The sequence below is a fragment of the Lutjanus erythropterus genome, chromosome 15 (genome assembly GCF_056507025.1).
Source record: "Lutjanus erythropterus isolate fLutEry1 chromosome 15, fLutEry1.hap2, whole genome shotgun sequence".
Lineage (NCBI taxonomy): Eukaryota > Metazoa > Chordata > Actinopteri > Lutjaniformes > Lutjanidae > Lutjanus > Lutjanus erythropterus.
In genome coordinates, this window is record NC_139331.1 from 4,637,205 (window position 1) to 4,664,712 (window position 27,508).

At 38.8% G+C, this 27,508-nt stretch overlaps 1 protein-coding gene across 2 annotated transcripts in view; it reads right to left on the bottom strand.

The window, feature by feature from the left end:
• Positions 1–27,508, bottom strand: part of ankrd6b (ankyrin repeat domain 6b) — a 60,229-nt gene that overhangs the window by 9,765 nt on the left and 22,956 nt on the right. The window contains exons 2-12 of one of the 2 annotated variants that reach the window (XM_084737771.1): positions 23,517–23,861; positions 13,788–13,886; positions 10,244–10,342; positions 8,075–8,173; positions 7,213–7,311; positions 4,277–4,375; positions 3,572–3,670; positions 2,021–2,098; positions 1,661–1,765; positions 338–451; positions 18–188 (exon numbers count right to left, since the gene is read on the bottom strand). In XM_084737771.1, the coding sequence (XP_084593897.1) occupies positions 18–188; positions 338–451; positions 1,661–1,765; positions 2,021–2,098; positions 3,572–3,670; positions 4,277–4,375; positions 7,213–7,311; positions 8,075–8,173; positions 10,244–10,342; positions 13,788–13,886; positions 23,517–23,642 (1,188 nt within the window). In that variant the 5' untranslated portion in view covers positions 23,643–23,861. The other variant, XM_084737772.1, reaches the window with a different exon arrangement.

Consider the following 27,508-nt stretch of genomic DNA (forward strand, 5'->3'; position numbering starts at 1 on the left):
AGTGTTTGTGCACTCACCTGCATGATCTTTCCATCCTTGCTGCGGTACAGTGTGTACAGCTGATAGGCTTTATAGTTGTGAGGGGGGGTGGAGGCGTGCAGGGCAGCTCCTCGCAGTTTGTCTTTCCTCTTGTGTAGGGCCTCGCTGTGCCTGGTGTCTCTGCGGCGGAGCGGGTCAGACAGAGACGGCTGGAAAACCAACAGCACCGTAAGTTAGTCATTATCCCATCTCACACATCCATGGCCAGAACCTCGACTTGCTGCTTCTCTGTTCTTCAGAGAACGTCAGTATAGATTTACAATGTGTTGCTCAGACTGAGGTGACCTCAGGGACCTACTTTTTCTTTCTGCTTCCTGTTCTTCCCTCGCCTGGTGTTTGACTCTGTCACCTCTGTGTGTCTGTAGGCGGCTCGGTCGCTGCTCTGGGTGTCGTCTGCAGCAGACGCACTGTCCTGCAGGGAACAGGAGGAGGAAGTGTTTGGTAGAGCAGTTTCCTGGAAATGTTGGAGCCCTCAGGACAATGAATATATAAAATATAAAAGGCACAATTTAAAGCAGCTTTTAAGGTTTCACATAAATGTGATTTTTGCACTGCTGGCTAAAAAAAGGAATCTAGTGCACACTGGTGTTGTGTGGTATTCTAAATGTTTCTATGTAGAAATACCATGTCAGGAGCTCAGCCTGTAAGGACTTGACTCCATGTATATGACATACAGTCAGTCAGTGTGGACTTAAATTCAGTAAATTCAGGTTTGTTTGTTTTTTTTTGTTTTTTTTACAATTTTTACTGTTAGTGGCACCACTGATGGTTGACTAAAATGCCTTGTTTTCAATAGTAATAAATCCTTATTAGTAGAAAACTGAGTACAGGGATTCTGCAGATTTCAACAAGTTAAATTTAAGACTTCATTATGATTTTAATTTAAGACCTATTTCATGTTCATACTGGCCAAAAAGTACAGGCACAGTTTACATTAGTCTTTATTGGTTGCATGTTGATTTTGTTTTGAAGTTGTTAAAGCATGAGCTTTCCCCAAAGACACATTTAATAAGTTAAATCCAACTTTGTGAAAGTAACATTAATTTAACAGTTCAATTTTTAAAACCTGCTAAAATCATATGTAAGACTTTTAAAGACATTTTAAGGCTAAGATTATTGTATTTTAGACTTTTTAAGACTTTTTGAGGACTTGCAGACACCCTGAGAGTAATAATCAAAATGAATTTAGCATGGTGGTTAGGGTTCTTTGTTAAAAACAAACACCTTTGGCAAACATCTCTTCTTTCAGTCCATTTTCAATGCATGGATGTGAGATGCACGTGAGTAAATGAACAGTGAATGATGAGTGTAAAAGAAGCCTGAAGAGTTGAGTAAAGTAGGAGACAGTAGAAGAGGATTTACCCATTTCAACTCACCTCTCCCTGCCATAAACTCATTTTTTAGTCTTTTTTTTTAAGGGGGACAGGGGTCATAAATCTGTAATAAACACTGTTTTGGTGGGGCACTTATTCACATTCTTATTCTCCCCCTGACTCACAGCTGTCTCATGTATGTCCTCACCTTCCTCTCATCCCATGAAGATTTATTTCCTTTATTTCTACTATTTAAACTATCGACACGCTCATTCACAGTTGCTTTGACACAGCGGTTCGGTGTTTACCTTACAGGGCAGCATCTCATCTCTGGGCACCGACTGAGCTCTGCCCTCTGCCTTCAGCTTGTCTCTCCTCTTCCTCACACTCCTGCCACGCACAAAACTCTGCACCTGAACACACACACAGTCACAAAATGACTGGAATCACACCTAGAAGCAGGGCTATTTGTGCTTGTATTCTTTTGTCAGATAATCACAAATCTTAGTTTGTCTAGTTACTTGACATAAATATTACAAAGGAAAAAATTTGAAATTTCATGTCATGTAAGTAAGAGCAAGAAACTAACAGTATGAACATGAAAACATATTTCTGGGTTTAGTTTATAGCCGCCTGTACTGGTGAGACTGGGAGTTACTGGTTTGTACCTGGGGAGCTTTGGTCAGCAGAAGAGCCACATCTGGGTTGTTGTGCTCTCTGGCCTGATCCAGAGCTGTCTGACCTGCCTGCACAAACACACACACAGATACACACACAGTAAGGACAACATGTCTCAAACAGAAAGACAGAACAGGAATTACTACACATTTTCAAATAGTGGCCAAGGTTTTTTGTTTACCACAGTAAGTCACATCTTTAAATTAATCCCTTAGTTATGTGAAAGCATCCAGTCACACGGTACAACTTTGATATGACATAATTATTTTTCATTCTGCTGGGAGGAGATCAGGGCTCTGAAATCTGTTCTTAAATTAAAACAGAAAAATTGCTTCATTATTTGTTTGGCTTTTTGATTGCATGGTATTGTGTCTGCTTCTCTTTCTTCCTCCTCATGCGTTTACACTTTAATCTAGCAAACTCTTAAAGCTTGTTGCAGTTGGGGAAGTTAGATCGAACTTATTATTTTTGTCATTTGAGCTGTCTCTTCTGTATTTTTAGGCAGACAGGAAAGAGTTTTATAAATGCACTGTACAATGTAATCTCTCCCCTTGTAAACACTTACATTGTTGCTTTAATATTATGTCACATTCAAAAATGGTTTTGGACCACAAGCTGTTGCTATTGTTTATATATTAATTCGTGGTTTTATTTAAGATATTACCTAATTGGGCAGGAAAACATCAAAACAATCTGGCAATATTAACTGTTATTGGAGCCCAGAGCAAAAAGGGTATGGGATTTAGGAAGGGTCAATTAGTGACAGCTTTTTTTGGGGGGGGGGTTAAAAACACTAGTTTGTATCACATGTCTTTATTGTTGTACTGGTGGAATCAGTGCTGCGGAAATGTACACTATGTACCCTGTTATAGTACAAGTAATCCCATCTTCTCGCTAGAGGTTTTACCCAGCCCTTATTAGCAACAAATCTGTATTTATTCTATTTTTTATTTTATCTGACTAACACTTTTTTGTCGCTTTCTAGAAAAACTGAAACTGCCGTTACAGAGCCACCAGACTCCTGTAGCAAAAACAGTGATTTTTACCTGACAGAACACATTAGTTGCTGCCTCGATTGGTTAGTTTGTTTGTGTTATTGTGTGACTCTGATGAATCCAAACTAACCCTTTAAAATACAGAAGTCTACTGTGGGTAACACACTGACTACAGATACGTACCCACTTCAAATAATCTGAACTGTCCCTTTAACTGACAGAAAATAACAAAACAAGATCTTCTGGTTTACAGTGATCAGAGCAGCCAGGATAATTAACAGTGTGCTGTGCGCCAACATCAAATTAGAGGATTTCTGTCTAAGTTTCACATAGTTTTCAAACAGTTACCCACTCCCTCTACCAAAGTGCGATGTTGCAGAATGCAGCTTTAAATAGATGACAGGAGGCAGGGACGGTGTGCCGTTCCTCCAGAGGCTGGTAAAACAACAGAAATGTGTGCAGACTTGAAGATGAAGAAAGCCAAAGTGAGCACACAAACACTCCTCCTGAGCATTAATGATGTAGAAAGAGGCTGCAGGCGCTCACATTGTTGCAGATGCGGCTGTCTGCCCCCGCCTCCAGCAGCAGGCGTACTGTCTTCTTATGATTCAGAGCAGCTGCCACGTGGAGCGGCGTGTCCCCAGCCTGCACGCACACAAAGACACGCACAGAGAAGAAGAGATCTTGGTGTAAGACTGGACCCTTTATTTATTCAGAACTTGGGGATGCTTGCATGAATGTTGACATCGTGTACTGTATGCTAACCAGAGAGAAACATAATGTCAAAAGATATAAATGACACCTTTTAACTGCATAATCCAATCGATAACAGATTAAATCTTACTTTAATAACTGTGGACAGAAGATTCTGTCAAATAGAGCTGCAAAGATTAATCGATCAAATGATTATGAAACGATTATTAAATTAATCATCAAAACAAGACATTTGAGGAGGTCATCTTGGGCTTTCGGAAACAATGATCAACATTTTTCACAATTTTTGGACATTCTGGAGACCAAACAACATAATCGATTAATCAAAAAACACATTAATCGATAATCAGATGAATCGTTAGTTGCAGCCCTTAGTGTCAAATACAGCAAACGCACCAGCTACTTTAACAAGTCACATGATTTTTTAAATACTGGAAAAAAGGTTCTAATCAAAAGTGCCATGTCAAAAGAGCTAGATGGATTCTTCAGGATTCAGCAGGTGGTGAGTGATCTTTTTCTGTGCTGTCAGTAACTCACCAGGTTCTTCTCTGACACGGAGCAGAAGGCTCCCAGCAGAATGCGGATCATAGCCACGTGGTTGTAGCGGGCCGACACATGCAGACACGTATCGCCAACCTGCAAACATATTTACATACGAGCAATTTTACAAGAAATTAAATGCAAAATATGTAAGTTGTGCGCCTATGAGTCTCTCACATTAAAACAACAACAAAAAACGATGTTTGATGATGTAGCGAACTAGCATGGGATCATGGGAGTTGTTTTCTCCACTGTTAAATTACCAACACTTCTGATTTAAAACTGTCTGACGTGATTCAGACAGAAGTCATGTTCATGGATGAGGAAATGTATTGAGCTTTATTCATGTTAAGTCATGTTCACCAATGTCTTTCCTCACTAACTGATGTATCTGAGGCATGCCATGTTTTCCAGGAAGTTGTAGCGACTAGCAGCAAGTAGGAAACGCACCTTTACACTGAATAAATCAAAGATTTCTCTGGCTTGACCACTGTGATAATGTTATTACACAACTCGGCAACATATATAACACAGGTCTATAATTTTTAGAAATTTTAAGGAGGAAATCTTACATATTATAGCTTTAATCTCAAAATGAGGCTTTCAATTACAGTTTATTCAAAAAATGTGTCAAAGCAAAACACAGCACAAATTAAATACTTCATGACAGACATTAAATTATTTTGCATGCTTGATTCTGTTTATTTTAAAAGGTGCTACACTTAAATAAATGAATACTGTTAAAAAATGTAATTAACATGAGGAACTGAGGAAATATAAAAGTAGTTAGATTTTAGGCATTAAAGGTCAAATAAATATTAAAACACTCAGCCAGCTTTGAGACATAATGTTCTGTCCTAAACTGGAGAAGATGTACTCCTCAGTCAGAGGCTCTGAGTATAAATTCTAGACTCCACAGGAAGAGCTACATCTTTAGCTTTATTTCTTTATTTCTGCATTTCTAGACATTATACCTGGGATTGGTAGGAAGCAGGGATTAATATTTGTGAAATCTTTTGGATATACATCAGAAATTCTCAGAAAAACAACAGCATTGTGACACTTAACAGTGTTTTGAAAAATAAAATCTATATATATGTGTACATTATTATTATTTACTCAACAGTATTGTAACATACCATTTTTTTTAGATTATTTCAAATTGTGTACCTATGTTTATGTTTTTTTGGTCTATAAAATACAAAATAATAATAAAAATACTGGGTCTCTGCGGGGGGCAGTTTTGTATGTTTAATGAATAAATTATTAATTTACATACATAAAAAACAATTCATAGATTAAGTAGTGTTGGAAATGGTTAGCTGAGTTAGTTTCAGCCCTGAATAATTTTAAATCTATAATTTATCATTAGAAATGAGCCAAGTTTATTTCTATTATGTCTGCTTTTAACTAACTAAAGAATTTAAGTCAATTTTCTTGCAGTTTCTTGCAGTCTGTGTGAGCACCAGTCCTCCTGCCACCAACATCAGGATGAAATATTGAAGACTCCTGACTGGAAGTCAGCATGAGTGAAGCTTTCAACAGTCAGCACTCCGGCTGCAGCTCAGAGCCACCAACAACAACCTCCTCCTGCATTTGTGTTGTGCTGAGTAACAACAGTTTCCCTGTGAGGCCCGAAAATCACGTTTGAAGTGCAAATGTGCCATGCAGTGTTTCATAATTAAGTGGCTGCTGTGCTGTGCAGTCAGCAGCAGAGCACCAGAAACAAGATACAAGTTTGTTTTCAAAGAGCATTTTACATGAAGGAACAGATAACTTGAAAAGACACATAGGAAGAAAAAAAGGTAATGAAAAATAAAGTAACAGGTGAAGTATAAAAGCAATGAATATATAAAAAGAAAGCTTCACAGACTGCATGGGTTACCAAAATTCATGTAAATCAAACTATTTCACTAAGCATCCAACAGATTCTTTTCACAAGCTTTGGATCCCATAAAAGTACTGAGCTCCATCAAAGGTGCTAAAAGTCCCACTTTTTTTGGAAAACTTGATATCTAAAGCTCTATTAATTGATTCTTTTAGCCACAGTGCAACCAGCCGTGGATTTAACTTCTGACATATACAATTGTTATGGTGAAAACAGCTGCCTGCTGTATTTCCTCAAATAAAAGCCAGGTTCCAAATACAGGCCAGGGGAAAAAAATAAGGGATGATAAACTTGTGGTCATATAATGTCCATGCCAATTAAGCATAATGTTTATTTTCATCACTTTAAAGTAATAAATTCAACAATTTGATCATAGTAATTTTAACTTTTTACTGTTCTGCTTTACACAAGTGTTACTATGTTGCTTTTAATTTGAAGTGGATACGGGAAGTGTTGAGTTTGTACTAACAGCGTAATGCAGTAAATTTAACAAAGTAAACTGGAAGAGATCAGAATGAAGCCAATTTTACTTATCAAACAACGAATTAGAAACAAAGGCCTGCTTCTATTACAAGCCTGCTTCAAAGACCTGTTACCTTTTGCAGTTGAGGTAAATAATTCCTTTTAAATCTACTTTGATGACCACCAACTCTTTAGAAAAATATCCACCTCTAGCTTCTAAATGTTGATAAAAACAGTGAATAATGCAGTGTTAATAGAAGGCTGCCCCACCAGAATAATAAAGGGGGCGCCTAGGTTCATTATTAAGTTGAGGTAGTTAACTGAAATCCACACAGGCACTTCTATAGCCATGGTGAGTATGGAAACCATTGTTATCTGCTAGACCAAGTAACTTGGAGCAACCATCTGAATAGAGTCCACCCTCTGTCTTCACCATGTTGTCTTTTCTTTATGATAACTACAATAAAAAGCACTAGTTATATGACAAAGACAAAGTTTATGTTAGTTAGTTGTTAGTTTATGACAGTTAATGTGCTGTCTTCAGAGATTCTGGCTGGCGGGTCGATCTCTGCTGGAGACTTACGTGGTTCTTGCTATCGGGCCTGGAGCCTCCCAGGAGCAGAACCTTGGCGCTCTGAGCATGACCATTCTGACATGCAAGATGGAGAGCTGTGTTTCCTGCCTGGAAACAGCAGGAGGTGAGAGTCTCATTAGTTTCATCATTCATTCATGCTGTCACACATACACACATACCAGATATATGGATGCATCAAAACTGTTTATCCCGAGTAAAAACATTGAATGGAGCTGAAAGCTTTTATCTGCAAATGTTTGTGCAATTAAGTCATCTTGTTCTGTAATAAAAATCCATTAAACACACTGGAAAAAAGAAAACGTTACATAGTCTTGACTGGTTCTGAATAGTTTTTGCTGTGTAGCACAATGGCCCTCTTTCCTTGTGATCTTCTCTTAAAGATATACGAAGCAATAAATGATGGCTGTGTATCAATTCAGATTTCCCAAATCAATTTGACTTGATTCACAAGGTCCTGATTCAATTTGTTCTGATCTGATCCAATCCAATATCGATTTGATCCGATATTGATATTGATTCAGTTAGGGATATTTCAGTTAACAATTAAATATGTAATAGTTACCAGCACCAACTCTGCTTTGATAAGAACAAACTTCTCAGAGAACTAATGCTGTAAATTGTGCAAGGAACCCTCTAACCTGTTGCATTTTTAAAAAATATCAATATTTACATTAAGAACTGACCCCAAAGCAGTTTACATTAACAGGGTTTCCCCCACCATTGTTTTGTTTTTGTTTCGGTGAGTTTATGAATTGATATTGGACCATTCAAAGGAAAACCATTTCAAATCCTAAATGCCAGCACAGCAAACAAAGTATTGAATCGATGTAACGCCTGACAGTTGGGTCACCTTGTTTTTAGCGTGAACGTTGGCTCCAGCCTTCACCAGCAGTTTGACAGACTGGCTGAAGCCGTGCCAGGACACCTCATGCAGAGCTGTGTTTCCATCCTGACAGGACAAAAAACCAAAAAGACGTGAACTACAGGTACACTGATGCACTTGACACAAATGTTAGAATCTATGAAGAGCCTCTTCCTTTGTAACATTAGGAATAACAGTGGTATATTGATGATATTCCATCAGTACAACAGAGTCACATCATACTTACCTCTCTACTGCTCTGACTTCCTTTTTCTTTTAAGAAATGCTTGATTTATTCACTATTCCAGACACTTCCACTTTCTGATAGCGCTGTTCCAATACCTGAATTAGTATTGGCCTCCAATGCTGCCTTAAATGCTGGTATTGGTATCCACAAGTACACGTCTATGCACCAATCCGATACCACATCATTAATTAGCCCCCAAACTGGACCCAGCAGAAACCCCTTGGTCATTTGTTTCCCAGGATGGTGAAGTCATGTTCTATGGGATTCCTCGTCTCTGAGTATTAAATCATGTTTTATAAACCTGAGCCAGACCACACAACAATGATAACAATCATATCACATCACACAGAGGTTAGTGGTAGTAGCTTAAAAAATCTTTTTAAATGAACTGTTATCAAATTGGTACTCTGTGTCAGCCAGTTGGAATCAGTATTGCAAAGAAAAAGGTGGGATTGTAACATATCTCCTTTTTGATAGCTGTTCAGACACTTTCTAAGAAACTTCACATGTCCTGCCGAGGTTTCGCATAAAAATCAACCACAGGAGGGAGGGAACATGCCCCATGAGCATCAACAGAGAATTAAAACAGGAGCAGATCAGTACGTTTGTAAAGATATAAAATCAAACATGAAAAATTAGTAATTAAGGCTTGTCTCTAAAATAGGCATGTTATAAATAAAGACCTAGTACTCTACAGGTAAATATACAGTGCACTTTTAGGTACGTTGATTAGGGCTGCAACTAACGATTATTTTCATAGTCGATTAATTGGTTTATTATTTTCTCTATTTATCGATTAATAGTTGTTTGTTTATAAAATGTCAGAAAACTGTGAAAAATGAGATAATGTCCTCAAATGTTTTGTTTTGTCCACAACCCAAAGACATTCAGTTTAATGTCAGAGAGGAGTAAAGAAACCAGAAAATATTCACATTTAAGAAGCTGAAATCAGAGAATTTAGAATTGTTTTGTTCTTTAAAAAATTAGTAAAATTGATAAAAGCAGTTATCAAAATAGTCAGCAATTAATTAAATTAATTATTAATCAATGCAAGATTAACAAGATAAATTAAACCATTATCATGAGAAAAAAGGCTTTTATTACCTCAAAGTAGCAAATTAATTTCAAGTTGTGATCTTGAGATAATGGCATTATAACAAATTATTTTCAAATATAGATGTTCTCGACCTCCACAGATAATTGTTTCATTTAAATTTCTATTTTATTTATTTATTTATTTATTTTTGTAGAAGTCCTGGCAAAAAGTGACAGTATCTTATAATAACTGACACGTCATCTTGGACAAATTAAATTAGAGACCTCATGACAACAAAGAGTCTGTTATTCTTATTCTGCACATTTTTACAGACCTACAGTATTCAGGAATATGAGTGAATTTAACTCTATGATTTGATGTATTCCTACTTACAACAGGATGTTGGGAAGTGATATGAAGTGAAAGAGAGTTCATTCATAATAAGCCAACTGTAAAGCAGATGTGGGGTAAAGGTCTTTATTAAATCATCCCTGGCATTACTGGCTGGATTATTTTTGTACACACACTGGTGCACCATTAAGTTTTTACTAAAATACACTAGTACACTATATTTCAGCATGTAAAGAGTTTTGACATAAAATACGTGAGTGTTGATGGTTAAAATAATCCCTGTGGGTCATTTCTCTTTTCACTCTAAGCACACTACTCTGAGGCTAAGCAGATTACAGGCACACTGGTTTCTCTATGATTATCAGATGCTTTAATGCAGTCATTATGATGGCTTTGAAATTCCCCCTGTTCCTCCCACTGACTGTAAAAGGGGTGCCATTAGCCTCCGTCTATGTCTCTCTGTGTGTGTGTGTGTGTGTGTGTGTGTGTGCGTGTGTGTATGTTTCTGTCTTTCGATCTGCACCTTGTCCTGTCTGTCCAGTGCACATCCTTCCTGGATGAGAGCGTTGATGACGTCACTGTTTCCCACCACGGCAGCGCGGTGTAACGCCGTCTGCTCCCCCTGCAACAGACACGCAAACACACACACGTGCAGCACTGACTAAACAACATGTGACAAGAAACACCTGGGAACAGGACATGAAAACCAGCATCCATCCATAGAAAAAAAAAAAAACAACTACTCCATCATGTGAAAATCTTGGAGCCCCAATTTGATATTTTCAAATATCTGGCTGCGTCATTTTAATGCCACGAAACCAGAAATCTTATTTAAAATAGCATTTTTTCCAAAATCAACTGACTTTAATGATAAAAAAGTTGTTGAAAGGTTGACACAGAGATACAAGATTTTCATCCATCAGAGGTGACACAGTCTCTTGAAGGAATAGATTGGTTTGGGGGGAATTTGGTTTTATTCCTGCTTACTTTGAGGGGAGAAAATACATGGATGGATGTTGTATGTCAGTTGGGATCAATAATTAAACATGGGATCAATAATAGACCCACTCAAAAGAAATACACCCTTAAACTTTTCCACAGATTGATAGCTGGTGAACATGTCCTGATTTACATACCTATCAAGTCTTAATTTACAATTAAAGGAATAGTTTGACATTTTGGGAAATACAGTTATTCGCTTGCTTGTGCTCTCTGTGAGTGAGATGAAAAGATGGAAACCAGTTGTCAAGTTTGCATCCAAATTTTAGCAGAATTTCTAGAAAATCAGCAAAAGAAACTTAAAACTCATGTGTGTTTCTATCCACTACTGTTGTGTGAATACTAGGAGTTAGATCATCCAGTTGGTTTGGGCCATTAAACCACTGCAGAAGAAGAGGACGCAAGTAGATGATTGAATTAAAAGAGTACCAGCCATCTTTTGTCTTCTCAGTGGAACAGAAGCTTCAGTGAATGTTTAAGTCACTTGCTTCATGTACTTCATAAATGATCTGTTAGGTTTGGTGTTTCTGCACTTATTCACATTTTGCTTTTATTAATACATCATTGTCTTCGCCTTAGCCAGGAGTAAAAACCTTTTTCAACTATTTTTTTCTACATTTCTGCAAATTCTGCAATTTCTGAAAATGCGCATGAAACAGGTGGATGGAAACACACTTAAAGGATAGTTAAGGTATTTTGAGGTGGGGTTGTATGAAGTACTTATTTATTGTTAGCGTATTAAATACAGTAGATGGTAGTCAGCACCCCTAGTCTGCATGAGTAGCCAGTGTAGGAAGCTAAGCAATGTACTGCTGTGGACAGGGTCAACAGACACCTAAAAACAATCTGTATCAGTTTAAGTGTACACCATATTGCAGTGAGACAGTCTTTTCTGATGGATAACCAATGGTGCACTGCCACCTCCATCTGTTTGTTTGTTTGTGTTATTGTGTGACTTTTGTGAATCCGAACTAACCTTTAAAACCACCAAAGTCACACAATAACACAACCAACTAACAGATCGAGGCAGTGGTCGACCAGTCATTTCCGTTTTCTGTGAGGTAAAATGACTGATTTTGTCCAAGGAGTCTGGTTGCTTTGGAGAGAGTGATATTTTGTTCATATAACAACAGTTTCCCATCAGAAAAGTCTGTCTGACAGCAAAGTAAAGTGGTGAAAATATTCTAAATATAGTGTACACTTAAACTGATATAGATTTTTTTAGGTGTTTAAAATACATTTTGCTGCTGACCCTGTCCTTCCTACACCAACTGGTGGTATGCTGACTGCCAACTACTGTAGGTAATACACTGACTATGGATAAGTACTTTATACAACCACACTTAAAAAAATCCAAACTATCCCTTTTATAATCTAGAGAACATGAAATATGAACCCTCTGTGTTACAGAGGGTGTGTTTTCTTACCACTGAGCAGAGCAGCTATTCATCCCAAAGACATCAGTAATTGTGCTAAATGAAGCTAATGATTCTTTTTAACAATATTCCCCCCAAAAACAAACTATCCCTTTAAATGTAGACAGTTTTGTAAGCTCCTTTTTCATAAGCACACCATGTATCTCCAAGCTCAGCAGAGTTGTTACTGACTCAGGCAGTAATGATGTTAATATGGTCCCAGTATAGCAGTTATACAAACCACAGCAGGTCATCTCTAATAGCTCTATTAGCTGTTAGAGTCCACAGTGGTTTGTAGAAGCATATGAAAGCAATGAACCCAGGAAAAAGCTTCATCTCGCATTTATGTTGAGCCATAAATGGAGCTGCTGCACGCAGAGCAGATTAGTGGTGAGTGACACTCGGCAGGTTTGGCAGAGGGCGCAGGAAGAAAGAGCAATGATTAGCGTCAAGGATGGAGGACCACGAGGAGGGAGAAGAGGAAGAGAGGGTCATTCCAAGATAGATAAGAACTGAGCCGAGCGCAGCAGCAGTGGCAGCGGTGGAGGTAGTGGACTTCAGGGAAAATCAGGGTTCCTACACAGTTTCCATTTTCAAAGACTTTTCCAGACCCAAATTTCCAGACTTTTTGGTTGATTTGATATTGATCAGCCATCCAACAGGTTGGCGTTAGCTCCACTTCCTGTTACTTTATGCTGTTTACAAATAGAAGGTAGATCAGTTTAACTTATATGAATAACTATTGTTCAACTACCTTCTCTTCCCAATGGTCTTTCAAGTAGACAGGATGTTAAACCAAACTCCATTGTAAAATGAGCTGTTTTATGGTAAAAACATATTTTTTCACAGTTAAAACTTAAGTTGCACCATCACTAAGACTCTTCTCTGATTCAACTTTATCTATAGGCACAAACGGCACACATGCCATTTGCTCAGTGACATCACTATCTTACCTGTGATAAAGTGAAGTGAAGCCACCAGTTGCCTAGTTGTTATTTTTAGAAATCATGACATTTATATGTTAGAAAACTGAATAGGGGCAATAGTCTGGAAACACAAATATTTTTCCATGTTATCTTGGAAATCACTAAAATCAAATTTAGTATTTTTTGTTACTGTGTAGGAACCCTGAAGGATGGGGGGACAGATTTCCGCTGGCTCAGTAGGAGCAGGTTTGGCTAACCTCCTTCACTCTCCCTGATCCTCCAGGCTCTTTCCCAGCCCTCCTCCACTGTCTTCTCCCCTCCTCCTCCTCCTCCTCCTCCTCCTGCTTCAGTCTGCAACTCCTGCTCCCTCCAGTCCTGGAGGATGTGTTGCAGCCTGTTGCGGAGCTCATTGACCACAGAGAATGAATTTGGGAACGCCAGAGATTTGCATTATCGCTGTCTGAGGGAAAGGGGGACTTGCATCCTGAGGGCATACCCACAAGTGGACAGTCCAAAGAGTCCCATTCAAGGCCACTGGAGGTCATTGGACTACAGTTATCTTTGTGTTTAAATAAAATGTTGTGGGGCTAAAAAATCATCAAGATTGAGAGCAGAAATATAAGCGATCCACTGGTAATCACCAATCAGGACTGCAGAGCGAGAGCTGGAAGTGGATGAACAGTGAAAAGATGGCCGACGCAGCAGACAGACAGATGAATTTACTCACGTCGTCTTGGATGTCCAGGTCACAGCCAGCTTTGAGCAGGATACGCACAACCTCAATGTGGCCTTTGTAGGCAGCCAGGTGCAGGGGGCTTCTGCCATACTGTGGAAACAAAACACACACATCTCAGCTCAGTGAACTAAACACCAGAGCACACACAAAATGAGCACACAAACTCCCCGCAGAGGCAGACAAAGTGGAATGAAGAAACACACCACTGCCGTCCCCCACACAGAATCAGAGTCCAGTGAGTCAGACATGGCTGATGCGTGAGGTACAGCAGTCATGGCTGGTGGGACGACTGAAGACAATCTGCTCTGGAGTCCAAGTAATGACTCAAGCGAAAACAAACAAATCCTTAATCCATGGTTTTAAGAGAACAGTGCACAATGTGCACAGCTGTTCATGTCAGCTGAGCAGAGGATCAGCTCTGCATCCTGCCAATATAAGGATCTGTGGGCGGGCACTGAAGCAAAAAGGTTACTTCACTTTTTATTAATGATTTTCACAACACTGATTTTTTTTAATTAAAAATATATAAACATTAATATATTTTCCACCCAAGAAATAGTGCCTATAAAAACTGTTGACAGCAAGTACTGTGGATTATCCAGGTGGAATTTTTCAATTCTATAAGCACCACAAATTCATCTCCAGTGTATTCAGGTGGATGCAGACGCCACAACCACGCAAGGCCCACCTGCAGGGCCTTCACAGCCCACCAACGGACTGTAGCTCCACACTGCACTGCAGCACTGAGCTACGTGAAATGTACTGCAGCAGTGTGATGACCACCCATCAGTCATTGTATACGTGCTTAAAGTGCATGATGCGTACAAGAGGAAAGCTTATAAAAGATGTTTTCCTGACAGTGTGGACAATATCACGTCTGTTATGCATTTTGAAAATTGTATATATAAATTTATACATAAAAAAATGTGTTAAGTTTGAGAGATGAGCAAACTTAATTTGATCTGTTGAGTTACAAAACAGCGTTTGTCTGTAACACAGGAGCTGACCTAAAAAAAGTTCATACTGGAACATTTATGTATTTGGAGTCAGCTTAATTTGTCATCTCTATATTTTTAATCATTGCGGCTCTTTCATTCTCACCAAACATTATATTCTATAGATGAGCTTATATAATGGTTAAGGCCCAAGATCTTTCTCTGAGCAGCCTCGGCAGCCATAGTGTTTTCAAATGACCATCTCTGCTAACATCATAAGGATTGCGACTACTTTTTGGTGTTACTAGTGCATACTGTAATCACCAAGCAGAGCTGTTCTGACACAGATACCGGTATAGATTCAAGATTCAAGATGTTCATTGTGTCACACTGGTAAAGTATTAACTGAAAAATTGTGCTTGGGATGCTGCATTACAAAAGAACAGTAAATTAAGTAACAAAAGACAAAAGAAGAATAAAATAAATTATAGAATAATAAAATATGGTACCAGAAGACACAAATATAAGAACCAATAAATATAAAAGGCAGTAAAAAGGTTGCATACAGTTTATTTTAGAATATTGCACAGAAGTTGGATTGCGCTTGTGTGTGTGAGTTTGAGTGTGTGTTGTTTGCATACAGTTATCTGTTTGAATATTGCACAGGGGTTGGAAGGCACTGTTACGTGGGTGTGATGTGTCCTGTGTGACCCTCAGGGACTTCCTGAGGCACCGCTGGGTGTAAAGGTCCTGTAGGACGGGCAGCTCACGCCCAGTGATGTGCTGAAAGTGTTCCTCTCTTGTAAGTGATCCCACTGGTTAATCTGTTGTTGACCATTTCAGTCTGTGTTCATAAACGGCAGAAGTACCAGAAAATACTTCTGACTGATTAATATATTATTAAATTAATGACAAACTATTTTGATAATTGATTAATCAGTTTGAGTAAATTTTTATGACAGTAAACTGAATATCCTTGGGTGTTGAGTAAAACAAGACATTTGACAACATCACCTAGGACTTCGGGATTGACATTTTTCATCATTTTATGACATTTTAAACTTTTAATCAATCAATCAAGAAAAGAATCAACCAATTAATTGACTCAAAATAATCATTAGTTGTGACCCTAAACCTAACATTACCTAAATTATCCAGTTACTAAAGAACTTATAACTAGTAAAACTATTTCCAGATTGAAACCCCTGACTGGGCGAATAAAACCCAAACTATATGCATGGATAAACACCTCTACAGTTATGTAATGAAATATATTTCTGTAACTTGTGTAAACTGACACTAACATCCTGAGGTAATGGAAAACACACTAGCTGGAATGAAGCGATGGTCTGTATTTAACTAGGAGGGTGAGATGACATAAGGAAAGTCAACAGTGGGGAATTCCTTGTTACAGGTGCCAGGAGATATTAGAGTAATATTCACTGGGAGGATTAGGTTAAAAGCTCAACACATCCTCACATCCTGAACATTACATCCAACATAATGACCTAAATGACGGAGAATGACAGAGCAGGATGTCAGCATGTAGGTAAGAATTCAAACTTCAAACACAAGATCCAGGTGATCTCTGTTAATCTGTAATTATACTGAGTAAATACAGGTTAATTACACATCTAGTGTGTATTCCCACACAACAGCACAAGCCACATTGCACCCCAGGTATTATCTCTGCGTCTGGTGGTTGGTGTTTTGTTTGGGTGCGGCTCTGTTCTGCATTTATGTGGTCGTCAGATTGAGTTACACCGGGCCTGACTTGGACAGGAGCCACCAGCCGAGCTCAGGTAAACAGCAGGCCTCAGGCCAGCAGGGAGCCTCTGTTGTCTCCACACTGACAGACTGATGATCTGTTTGTGTTGATTTTTCAGTGGTAGTTTGTTATGCTGGATTCACGACTAATGCTCTGTTGGCTTGTGTCATGGAAATGGTCCAAACTCAGTTCTGTAAGATATCAAAAAAATGCATTCATTGTATTCCACAGGTGTCTGTAGCATACCAAGATGGATGTAAATGATGCTGGAAAAAAAAAAATCAGTGGTGCAAATGTTTTATGAAAGAAGGAAATGCACCAGATATGTTTGTTAGAGCTCCAGGACGCAACACTGAAGAGACACTGAATGTAACGTTTGTTTCTTTACAAGAAAACTCCACAGATCTCCTTCAATAATATCCTCAATATTCATCAAGACAGAAACAGTGGGCTGCACAATTAATTGCAACATGATCAGAATTGCAATATGGCCAAGAGCAGTATCCAAAATCACAGTATCAGAACCAAACTGCAATTTAAAAAACAAATAGTGAGAAAACAGCATTGTAATGAAGTACTGTAGGGCTGCAGAGATGCAATCTTGTAAGAAAACATTTTGTTTTGGTTGTTTGGTGCAGATCATGATTTTAATTAATTAATTTAAATAAAAAATAAAATTGTAATGCAAAAAATGTAGTTCTGACTAATGAGCCAAACTTTCATTAAAAAATCAACTTTTAAATCAAGTTTTAAAATTATAATAGAACATTTGTATACCTCTGTTATCAGAAGTTGTTGTTAGTTTTAGAGTTTGAAGGCTTTTAACACATTTTTAAATTGTTAAAAGTTGTAAAATCTTGTCTCAGAAAAGGGTGTTTGCTGGCACAGCACAGAACAAGTTTAAACATTTTAGTAGATATATTAATTTTCACCAAAAAATTGGAATTAGAGTGTTGGTATAAAAAAAGTTTTTTTTAGGACATGATTTGTCCCAGTTCACAAGATCAGGTGACATGTTGTTTGACAATTAACACAAAATGCCACTAAAGTCATGTAGAGTTTCCAGTCCATAGTTTGTCCACCAGAGAGCAGTGAAAATATATTTTCCAACTTTAGAATTGCACTGCACAATTCACAACCGTCTTAAAGGCTTATACGGTCATCTATTGTGCCTGATTAGAACTTTTTCTCACGTCTGTGTGGGCAAGTACAGACTGCTTGACTGACATCTCCTGTGATATCCTGGTAGTTTTGTTATACTTGTTAGAATGAGATGAATTACAACTTCATCACTTTTATTGGAGCATGTAGACCGATGACCTCACAGTGAAAACACCTGTGCATGTATGCAGGGCCAAAGAAAAAGGACCCACAACAAAAATGTTTGCTATGCATTTATACTGAAAAAGAGTTTTTCATATAAATCTGTCATTCTCTATTGTATTTCTAATATATTATTTTAAAGTGTTCACAACGTTTCATTTAATTTTATTGATTCCTACGAAATATTCTAATCAAATCAAGTGTCTGTAATTGATTGGTGGAAACAGTTGTCCTCTGTCCTCTCCAGAGTGTAAACCCACAGGTGACTGAACCATTATCTCCTCACTCTTCTTCCACACGTTATCTTCTTCATTACTAACCTAATCCAACTCCACACGTTATCCTTCCTACCATCTTTTCTTTACATCTGTTTGGTGTTTATTCAGTTTCAATCTATTCCTCATATCGGCCTTCCACAAAACTATCCCTACATTCCTTCTCCTGGGCAGAGGAATGTGGATATGAAAACTCTGCCCTCTTTATCCTGGATTTAGCTTCCATGATGGCACCCTGCCAAAAATACCCAAATACAGCAGGTCAAAACAAAATCATCAGAGGCAGCAGCAGCACATGTAATATTGTTGTAGCTGTTACAATATGATGACATGTGTTCGTGTTCCCATGGAAAATTGGTTTGCAGAGCCAGAACAGAAAACACAAAGCACATGATGCACAACAAACATGTGCAGTGTAAAAGCACTCACACAGGAATAGAGCTCAGCTCTGGCTTCACATACGGTCTCTTTTCATTTTTCATCTGACACAGAGAATAAAACATAATACAATTAAACCAATGATTTTATTCACATGCCTGAAACTGCTTCTTAACATTTAAAGTTAAACTCAATTCACCAGTGGGATTATTCTACAGACTGTAAAGATAAACAGTGTGGAGGTCTACAAGCTGGACCTCTGTGTGTGGTAAAAATCGAAAATGAATTTTAATTGGTGAATCTACCATTTTTACCATTTTTCACTGCATGAGCCTCACAGTAGAGTGGACAAGTTGACAGGTGTATGTACAGTAACTAAGAAGGGTGGGGATAGGTGAAGGTTTGTGTGTGCATGTGTGTATGTTTGAGAAAGAAGCGGATGGTGAACTATTGCATGCAGCATTTCTGTAAGTTAATAATAACTTACTGGGAAAGCTGCTTTATCACTCATGCCTCCTGGATGTACCCATGATATTTTCCAAAAGCAAACGCTTTTATATTGAGAAAGAAGCAAAAGCGGAGGCAGAGATGCAGACGGCGGTACGTTCTTTTCGCTAATTGACCACAGATTTTCAAAACTTATGTTTCATGTCTCACTTGAACTACTGGCTACACTTTCCCCACAACTACAGGCTACTCTGTGACGTGTTGCTAACAAGCAGCATTGACTAACAGCATTTTAAGACTGCAAAATGAGATCAGCATTAGGACTGCAACTAATGATTAAATTCATCATCAATTAATCTGACGATTATTTTCTTGATTAATCGATTAGTTGTTTGGTCTGTAAAATGTCAGAAAAATGTCTATCAGTGTCTCCAAAAGGCCAAGATGACGTCCTCAAATGCCTTGTTCTGTCCACAACTAAAGATATTCAGTTTACAGTCAGAGGACTAAAGCAACCAGAAAATACTCACATTTGAAAAGCTGAAATCAGAGAATATGGATTTTTTTTCCTTAAAAAGTATTCAAACAGATTAATCAATTAGCAAAATAGTTGGCCATTAAATTAATAAACAATTAATAATCGATTACTCGATTGCTCTACTCAATACTTACAGCCCACAGATTAATGAATACATAGCAAATAAGCCCCCTTATTCTATAGATTCTTGTAAAAGGACCCACTGGGACTTGTTGTCGTGGATACCAACACATCATTTGGCTGAAGGGAGATGATTTATAGATAGATTATGTGGCGGATAGCCTGTCCATGTTTACGACGGTGTTTTGAAGAAACTGAGGGTGACACATCGCAAAAATACCAAATCTTATGTAATGTTGATTTATACTTAAAAAAAAAAAAACAGACAATACTTACCAAAATTTCTCCCTTTTGTCCGGGACATTGAAATCCTCCAGGACACATGGACTGGCATGGACGGAAGTGCTGGCCCCTGCCTATTATTACCTCTCCACATTCAATATCAAGACCTTTGTTCTAGATGAGCCTTGGCACAGGGGAACATTACATCACATCCTGTGTATTGGCAAATGACCTTTTAACCTCGCTGTTTTTTCAGGAGATGTGAGAACTCGGATGAAGCAAGGCCTCAGGGGACTTAGGTTCTGATGGTCACAGTATATATATATATGTGTGTGTGTGTGTGTGTCTGTGTGTGTGTGACTGAAAGCTGTGTCAGTGTGATCCATCTGGCCAAGAAGCAGCTCAGCTGTGATACTGTTCAACATCTGCGCTCATACAACACACTGTCAACTTCTGGAGGTTACTAAGTGAGGAAAACTTATGCTGGGTCAGTTCACACTCAGCTGAATCAAAGTCACATTCACTCACGTGTAAACCCACTGTGACGTCACACGTTGGTGGGGGACTTCCTTTTTGAAGCTGCGAGTTTGGCATTATGGTTGCCACTATCTTTTTTTTTTTTTTTTTTTGAGCCAGAAGTGACCAAATGTGGAAGAAAGCCTGTAGCTGGGGCCTCTATCCTGACTCAGTGACTTTTCAATTACAAGGTAGACCCATCTGAAATCATATACTGGTAATAAATCAAGTGAGATTTTTTTTTTTTTTGTCAATTGTTACTTGCTTACAAATTGAGAATTGGGACAAATCATATCCTTCCAAAAAATGTTAAAATGATTACTACTAACACTCTAATTCCAGTTTGAGTGAAAATTTAGTCTTTAACGATTCATATATATGAAATGTAGTCATTTCTAAAATGTTTTGGTTCACTTTAATTTTTAAATTATTAATCTTGCTCTGTGCCAGAAAACAGCTTTGTCCCAGACAAGAATTCACTACTTCAAACAATTTAAAAGTCTTAAAAGTCTTCAAAATCTAAAACTAACAAAACCTACTGATAACATAGATATAAGATGTGCTATTTGTTTTAATATTGATTTTTTTTTTTTTTTTTTATGAAAATGTTGGCCCTTTAAAGTTGTGTCACAGATTTCCTTCAACTATAGCAGATTTTTACAGAAACGTGATTTCAGAAAAAAAGGGTTAAACTATACCTTAATGACCTCTGTCTCACTTCCTGGTTTAGAAAATGGAGGAATACTGCTCAAGTACTAGTGAACTTTCTATTTTTCAAAAGAATCATTAAATAATATTGCTATCAGATGTGTCTCAACCATAACATGTCAACTCTGTAGCCCTCCTAAATCAAAGCTAAATAAGAATTATAGTTTTAAAATGTGTATTTTGATTAACACTTTAAAAAGACTTGAAAAATAAAATGGCTGCTCACTACAACTATGATGTGAAATGAAAAAAATGCCACCTTTTTTGTCGACTCTGTAAGGAGTCAAGTTGTGAAGTTTGATCTTCTAAAACAGAATTATAGAGCAAAAATCCAAACAAACTCAAAACATGGTTTTGTCTCAACTCTCAAGAATGACTGTTATATTTCTTGAAGTTATGAATTAAAACAAGTTTTGCTTTTAAACTGAAAATCAGGAAATAATAATCAAATAATCAATAGTCTATCATTGCAAAACATGTTTAAAGCTGTTATTCTTATGATTTGCTTCTGCATGGTAAGTCTGATTGTAGGAAATCCAATGCTAAAATTAGTGACCCGCAGTTGACAGTAAATAAAACCATATTTTCATAAAGGAGTGGCTGCTAATTAGAGCAAGGATGTAACAGAAACAGCTCTCAGATCACACAGTGTAATTAAGAGGAGAAGATCCCTGTGTGACACCCACACAAGCAAACTTCACCACAACGATGAGAGCTCTGAGACAGCCTGGAGCAACATGAGGGGGAGTGAACACACTGGCTGACTGAATCCAGAGCTGCTGGAATGATTTTCGTTTCATTTTCGTATAGTTTTGGAACATGATGAGGTTGTGTTCATATGTTTGCAGCTCCAGTGCTGCTCATGCTCTGCTTTGTGTCTAATTGATTTAAGGGCTGCAGATGAGCCCACAGAATCAGTGTTCCTGGATGCATTGTCCACATTCATCCACCTCACAGTGACTAAACAGATCTGATATCTCTCCCACAAACACGGAAAATGCTAAAAATGCCATTTTGAATGGAAACTAAAACCGCATCCATGAGTCACACAACTCAGTGACACAATGGGAGTAAAACGACACCCAAAAGACTCAGACACTATAATACAGGACGCTAACAGGAAAGATACAGCTTGTGAACTGATTTGGGCCAGACTGTTGGTTCTGACCCTGCATTCAACATCAGCAACATGATAGGTCAACACGTCACCAACAATAATGAATCATGGGCTTAATCAGCAGGGTTGGGTCGGTTTCTGGTTTTGCTTGTCCAGTCCAGCATTTAATTTTACACAGCTGTCATGTCACAAATACTTATCACATCTGTTTGCTATGTTAGCAAGACGGCTAGCTAGCTACTGTATCGTTTGTCTGTACAGTCCAAGTATGAAGCCTTGTTATGACCTTTTCCCATTTGCCCTATTAAAGTTACTGCATTACACTGTTAATTTGAACTTTACCCCAAAATCAAAAATACATCTTTTTCCTCTGGCCTGTAGTGCTATTTATCCATCTCTGAGTTGAAGTTTGGGAGATGTCAGCTGTAGAGATGTCTGGCATTTCTCCAGTGTTCGGGACTAAATGGCACTCAGCTTGTGATGCTCAAAGCACCAAAAAAAAAAACATCTGATTTAAAAACCAAGTCTTCTTACATTCTGCAGTGGAATTTACCATCTTAAAGTACACTTAGAGTTAGCATTAAGTGTCCCAGTAAAAAAGTTGTGAGTCTTAGGGCAAAGTCACAAAGATGTAATTTGCACATCTTTGGTATTAAAGAAATGCAAAGAGGGCATTCACCCAAGCACATTCATTGCTGAACTATTACAGAAAGTGCTGAATCTGGATAATTATTTATTATTTTTCAGTGGTACGGCAAAGAATACAAGGTTTATTATTGACATGAATACATGCTCTGTCTGCATTTTATTATATTGTGCTTACTGTTTTGACTTTGAGCTCCAAAAGGATTTTGCGTCTTTGTGAAAAAGCCCCAGGTCCACTTCCTCACTTTTAAATAATGCATATTTTCTTAGAATTTTTGTAATACTGAGCCTTTTTGGTAAGGTTACTTTGAACACTCAAAACAGAGTGTGGTTTTGGTCTCCCGAGAACAGTTGCCTTTCATCTCTCAACTTTGATTTGCAATTTTCACTTGCCGCTGCAATTTTATTGCAAAAAAACGCCTCACAACATGTATCACAATTTTTTAGAACAGCTGTCATGAAATCAGGCATTTTAAATCCTGGAAGGACCATCTCCAGCTTTTCTGGTGTGAGTACTTCAGGGTTTAGTCTGTCCAATAGAACTGAAAAATTTAAAATACCTTTGGTGTTTGATCATGCTTGCTTTTCTTGTTTTGTCTGACCAACAATCCAACCGACTGTCTCTGCTATTCTTAGGCCCACTGGTAAGAGGGTGAAATTGCAAGCAGAACAAATGTACAAAAGTGTCCACCAGCATCTCAGTGTCACGCTCAGGAGCGCTCACTCACCTTGGTGACGGCTACTTTTGCGCCCTTGTTGATAAGCTGGACCACATTGTCAGCTTGTCCCTTGTGTGAAGCTATGAGGAGGCGCTCGGAGAGTGCGAGGACCTCAGCCGCATCCTGCTGGCTCATGAAGCAGGGCGAGTGATGCTGCCGTCACGCTCAGACACGGTGCTCCAAACGGCAGGGAAGGCAGCTGTGGCGACGGTCTCTGATGCCCTCTAACTCATGGTGAGCTCTGCTGCAGATGGAGGTGTCAAACGGGAGCTGGATGAGGCTGCCAGTGCTGCTGTTTCTTCTGCTGCTACAAACTCCGCAAACTCCCAGGATTCCTCCCCTTCATCCTCTCTGCTGCTGGGAAGAGAACAGGAAACACATGGAGTGAAAACAAGCAGACATGTGCTCAGCTCATAGGAGACTGGCAAACAGGAAAACAGGGAGGAATGGGTAGAGACATCCCTACTGTCCAGGTTAAATTCATGTTCAGTCCTCGTGGGATCATGTGATCTCTACAGAAATAATCTGCAATGAATGCCAAAAAGAGGGGTCAAACTTGGTCAGAGTCTGCTGTACAGTAGAGCAAGCCCTTCACACACAATGAGACATAAAGACAGTCATAACCACGTCAAACAGCACAGACATACTTCTGTGGTTTGATGAGTTCATCTGGGACACACTTCTGTGGTTGCGGTCTAACCACAGGGAAGGTGGAGTGACTAAAAGGAAAAAGGCTGCCGTGCCTAAAATGTCTCATGTGATTTCTCATCATCATTAAAATACTTTTAAACAGATAAACATCAAGCAGCCACACGCTAACCGGAATCCATTCCTGTTGCAGGAGTCTCCCAAAGAGATCCTGTTATCTACCAGCTTCCATGTGCTGTAGATGACTGCTGACGTCATCCGTAACCTTGAGAAAACGGCCCTCGGCCCCAGCCAGAGCTGTGAAAATGTGTTAAAACATTTTGGCTGTCAAAGGAAAAATTTCCTTTTTTCCTTGTACAAGAGTTGCTGTAAGTTTGAAGCTTCTATGAGACTATTCCATCTCAACTTCCAACCAGAAGAGGTCACTCAGTAGACTGCAGATCCCTGCGAGGTGACAGATGGTGAAGCACCTACTGCAATGTCACCACAACAACTAACTCTTTAACTTGACTTACACAGAGCAAACATCCTGCTTAACTATCACACACATTACATCTTCTTCACAGGCTTCAGCCCTGCCCATGTTATTTGTTAGTAGGAATGCAGAGAGAGTGCAGACATGTAAGAGCCCAATATTACTGGGCTGCGGCCCATTGCTATTATGTATACCATTCTGCCTGAAGTCACAAATTCCTCACACTCTCAATTACTTACACACTTAGTGCTCATTTTATCTATGATCTGTTGGTCTTCAGACCTTCATCAGTTATCAGATAGCTCTTTAACAACTCATGCAGTCTACCAGGTACTATATCATTCAGAAATCTTATAACCCAACCTGACTGTTCACATTTCGCCAGGCGTTTACTGGCGAGATCGTAGTCTGTTTTTAATGTTGTGTTACAGAGTTTGGGGAACCCTGAAACACTTTTATTAGGTCGTGTCTGGAAGGGAACCCTGGATTTGCAAAGTTCTCGTAAGATTTTTCTATGTCGTCCCTTCAATGTAACGTCAAAATGATCACTCTGGCGAGATGGCAAATAATTTGAACTTTGAGCGCAGCGGTCAGCAGCAGATCCAAGTGGTGCACCACACCGAGGGTAGCGGTGCCGCTTGGTTGCACTGCTCTCTCCATAGGAAAACAATGGGACAGCCAGCGCAAAGCGCTGATCATGTGTTGGGGCCATAAGATGGCAACTCTGTCCGATTTTCCATCTGATGGACCCCTCAAAGTACCGCTTTGTCCCAGTTCTCAAGAATGAACTACTAACACACTGACACATATGAGATTAATGGATACATAAAATGTAAGAGACACGATGTTTTTGACCCTGGACACTTGGACACTCAATAAGTTTTGGTGAGAAAACAGTGAAAATAACTTTGCTTACAAAAATCCTTTAAAAACAGGATTATCTGAGTAGCATATGCTGTCATTCTTTCCATCCATGCCGTCTCTGGTCGACTCTCAATATATTAACTTCCAGTATAAACACACTGGCAGTTTGATGACAGTTTTAGCAGATGGAAAAGTCAGTCAAGTGAGAATCATAAATATCTTCAGTCTGGGTGAGTGGACTTCTTTCATGTCAAATTTTTAGTGCCAGTTATCAATCCTCAGTCATAACATGAGCAGGTCATAATTTGAGTGAAAACAGACGCTCTGAGCATGTCCTGACAGGGAGGCTAAAGAGCCATTAAAATCCTCTATGATGTCTTATTTGTGCTGTCACAACTTTCAATTATAAGAGCATACAGAACAAGGTTTTGTCCTTTTATGAATGTTGTATTGCATTTTATGATCCATGAGGTGTTTATTGGCTGTTAAAGTGGAACCGAGGCCAGGATAATCCATGCTCACTAAGCTCTGCAGAGGCACAACACTGCACACTACAGCAGCACACACAGAGGAAAGAGAGCAACTTCCAGGTTGTCGGGTTTGAGGTTAAGCTTTGCACAGAGTGTCTCTGTTCTTCGAGGAGCTGAATACACAACAAAACAAGCGGCTCTGTCCAACTCACACACATCAAAGCTCTGTAGATAAGACGTGTTTCATCAAGACCCCTCTGTACAGAGCAAGAGCAGAAACTCCCATGGATTTTTTCATGCTGAATTTTGTAAACACACTTTATCACAGTGGATGTATTTAAAATTTTTTCAAGTATGCTTTCACTTGTTTGGGATTTTAGATTTTTACTGAATTAAGATCACTTTGTAATTCACTTTAACTTTATTTTTAGACATGTGCCGATTGCAATTTCCTTGGCTGATTCCGATTTCCAGTTTTTTAAGGGTGTGACCTACTGATTTCGACTTTCATACCTTCTAAAAAACTACAACTGACAGAATACATAAACATTTTTGTAACTTTTCTTAAATGTAAAATTAAATTGGGGGTCCATTATAAAAAACTGACTATTCAATTTCCATTTTCTCCAGCTTATCTACAGCTAGGCCTTACTATATTATTATAATAAGATTATATACCAAAGGGAGCATGATCTTGCGAGATCATGAATGGAATGTGATCCTGTGATGTTTCTTGTGATCTCGTGGAAGCAGATGTAAACAAAGTGTAGACAGACACGGTGCAACAGTTTGCTGTAGTGAAGCTTTGCTGTGAGAAAATCAAAAGCACAGGTTAAACCTGAGTCTGAATGAGAGATCATTTGAGGAGACGCATCGACACAGGTTGTTCATTCTTCAGCCGGAACTGGAGGTGAGATTTTAACTGTAAGTCTGTGAAGCATGAAGCACGCTAACATCAGCCTGAAAGTTGACCGTTGTTCTGCAATGCCATCAGCTGCTCAGCTGTCTCCTTGTCGGCTGTCTGTTGTCTCTTTATCCTGTTGGAATCTGTCGCTAACACCAACTTCTAGCAAGCATGCGTCTGAGCATGTGGCTGTGACATCACTGTCTGTGTCGCTGCACACATGACATGACATTGCGCAGAGCATGCATGTAAATATAACCTGTATGGAATCGGATATGTGATGCTGACCAGCCGGTCACCTGTCAGGGCTGATAAGGCTGAAAAATGTCCGGTTCCAGCCTCTGCCCAGTCTGTTAGTGCATCCCCATAACATGATGAGAATAAAATAATTAACTGTATTCTCAAGATGAGTAGAGAGTATGTACATAAGTCACATGATCTAAATAATGTATGCAACATTATGTAACTCATAACTTCATGGTTTGGCCTAAAATCAGCATCAGGTTACGTAAGTCAGGAGATGTAAGTAATGTGATGCAAGTCATGTACATAACATGTAACTTAACAATCAATGTTGACTTTTGGCTTCAAACAGGCTCTGAACACTAGTCTCCTCCTCTCCTCTCACTCTTTATACTGC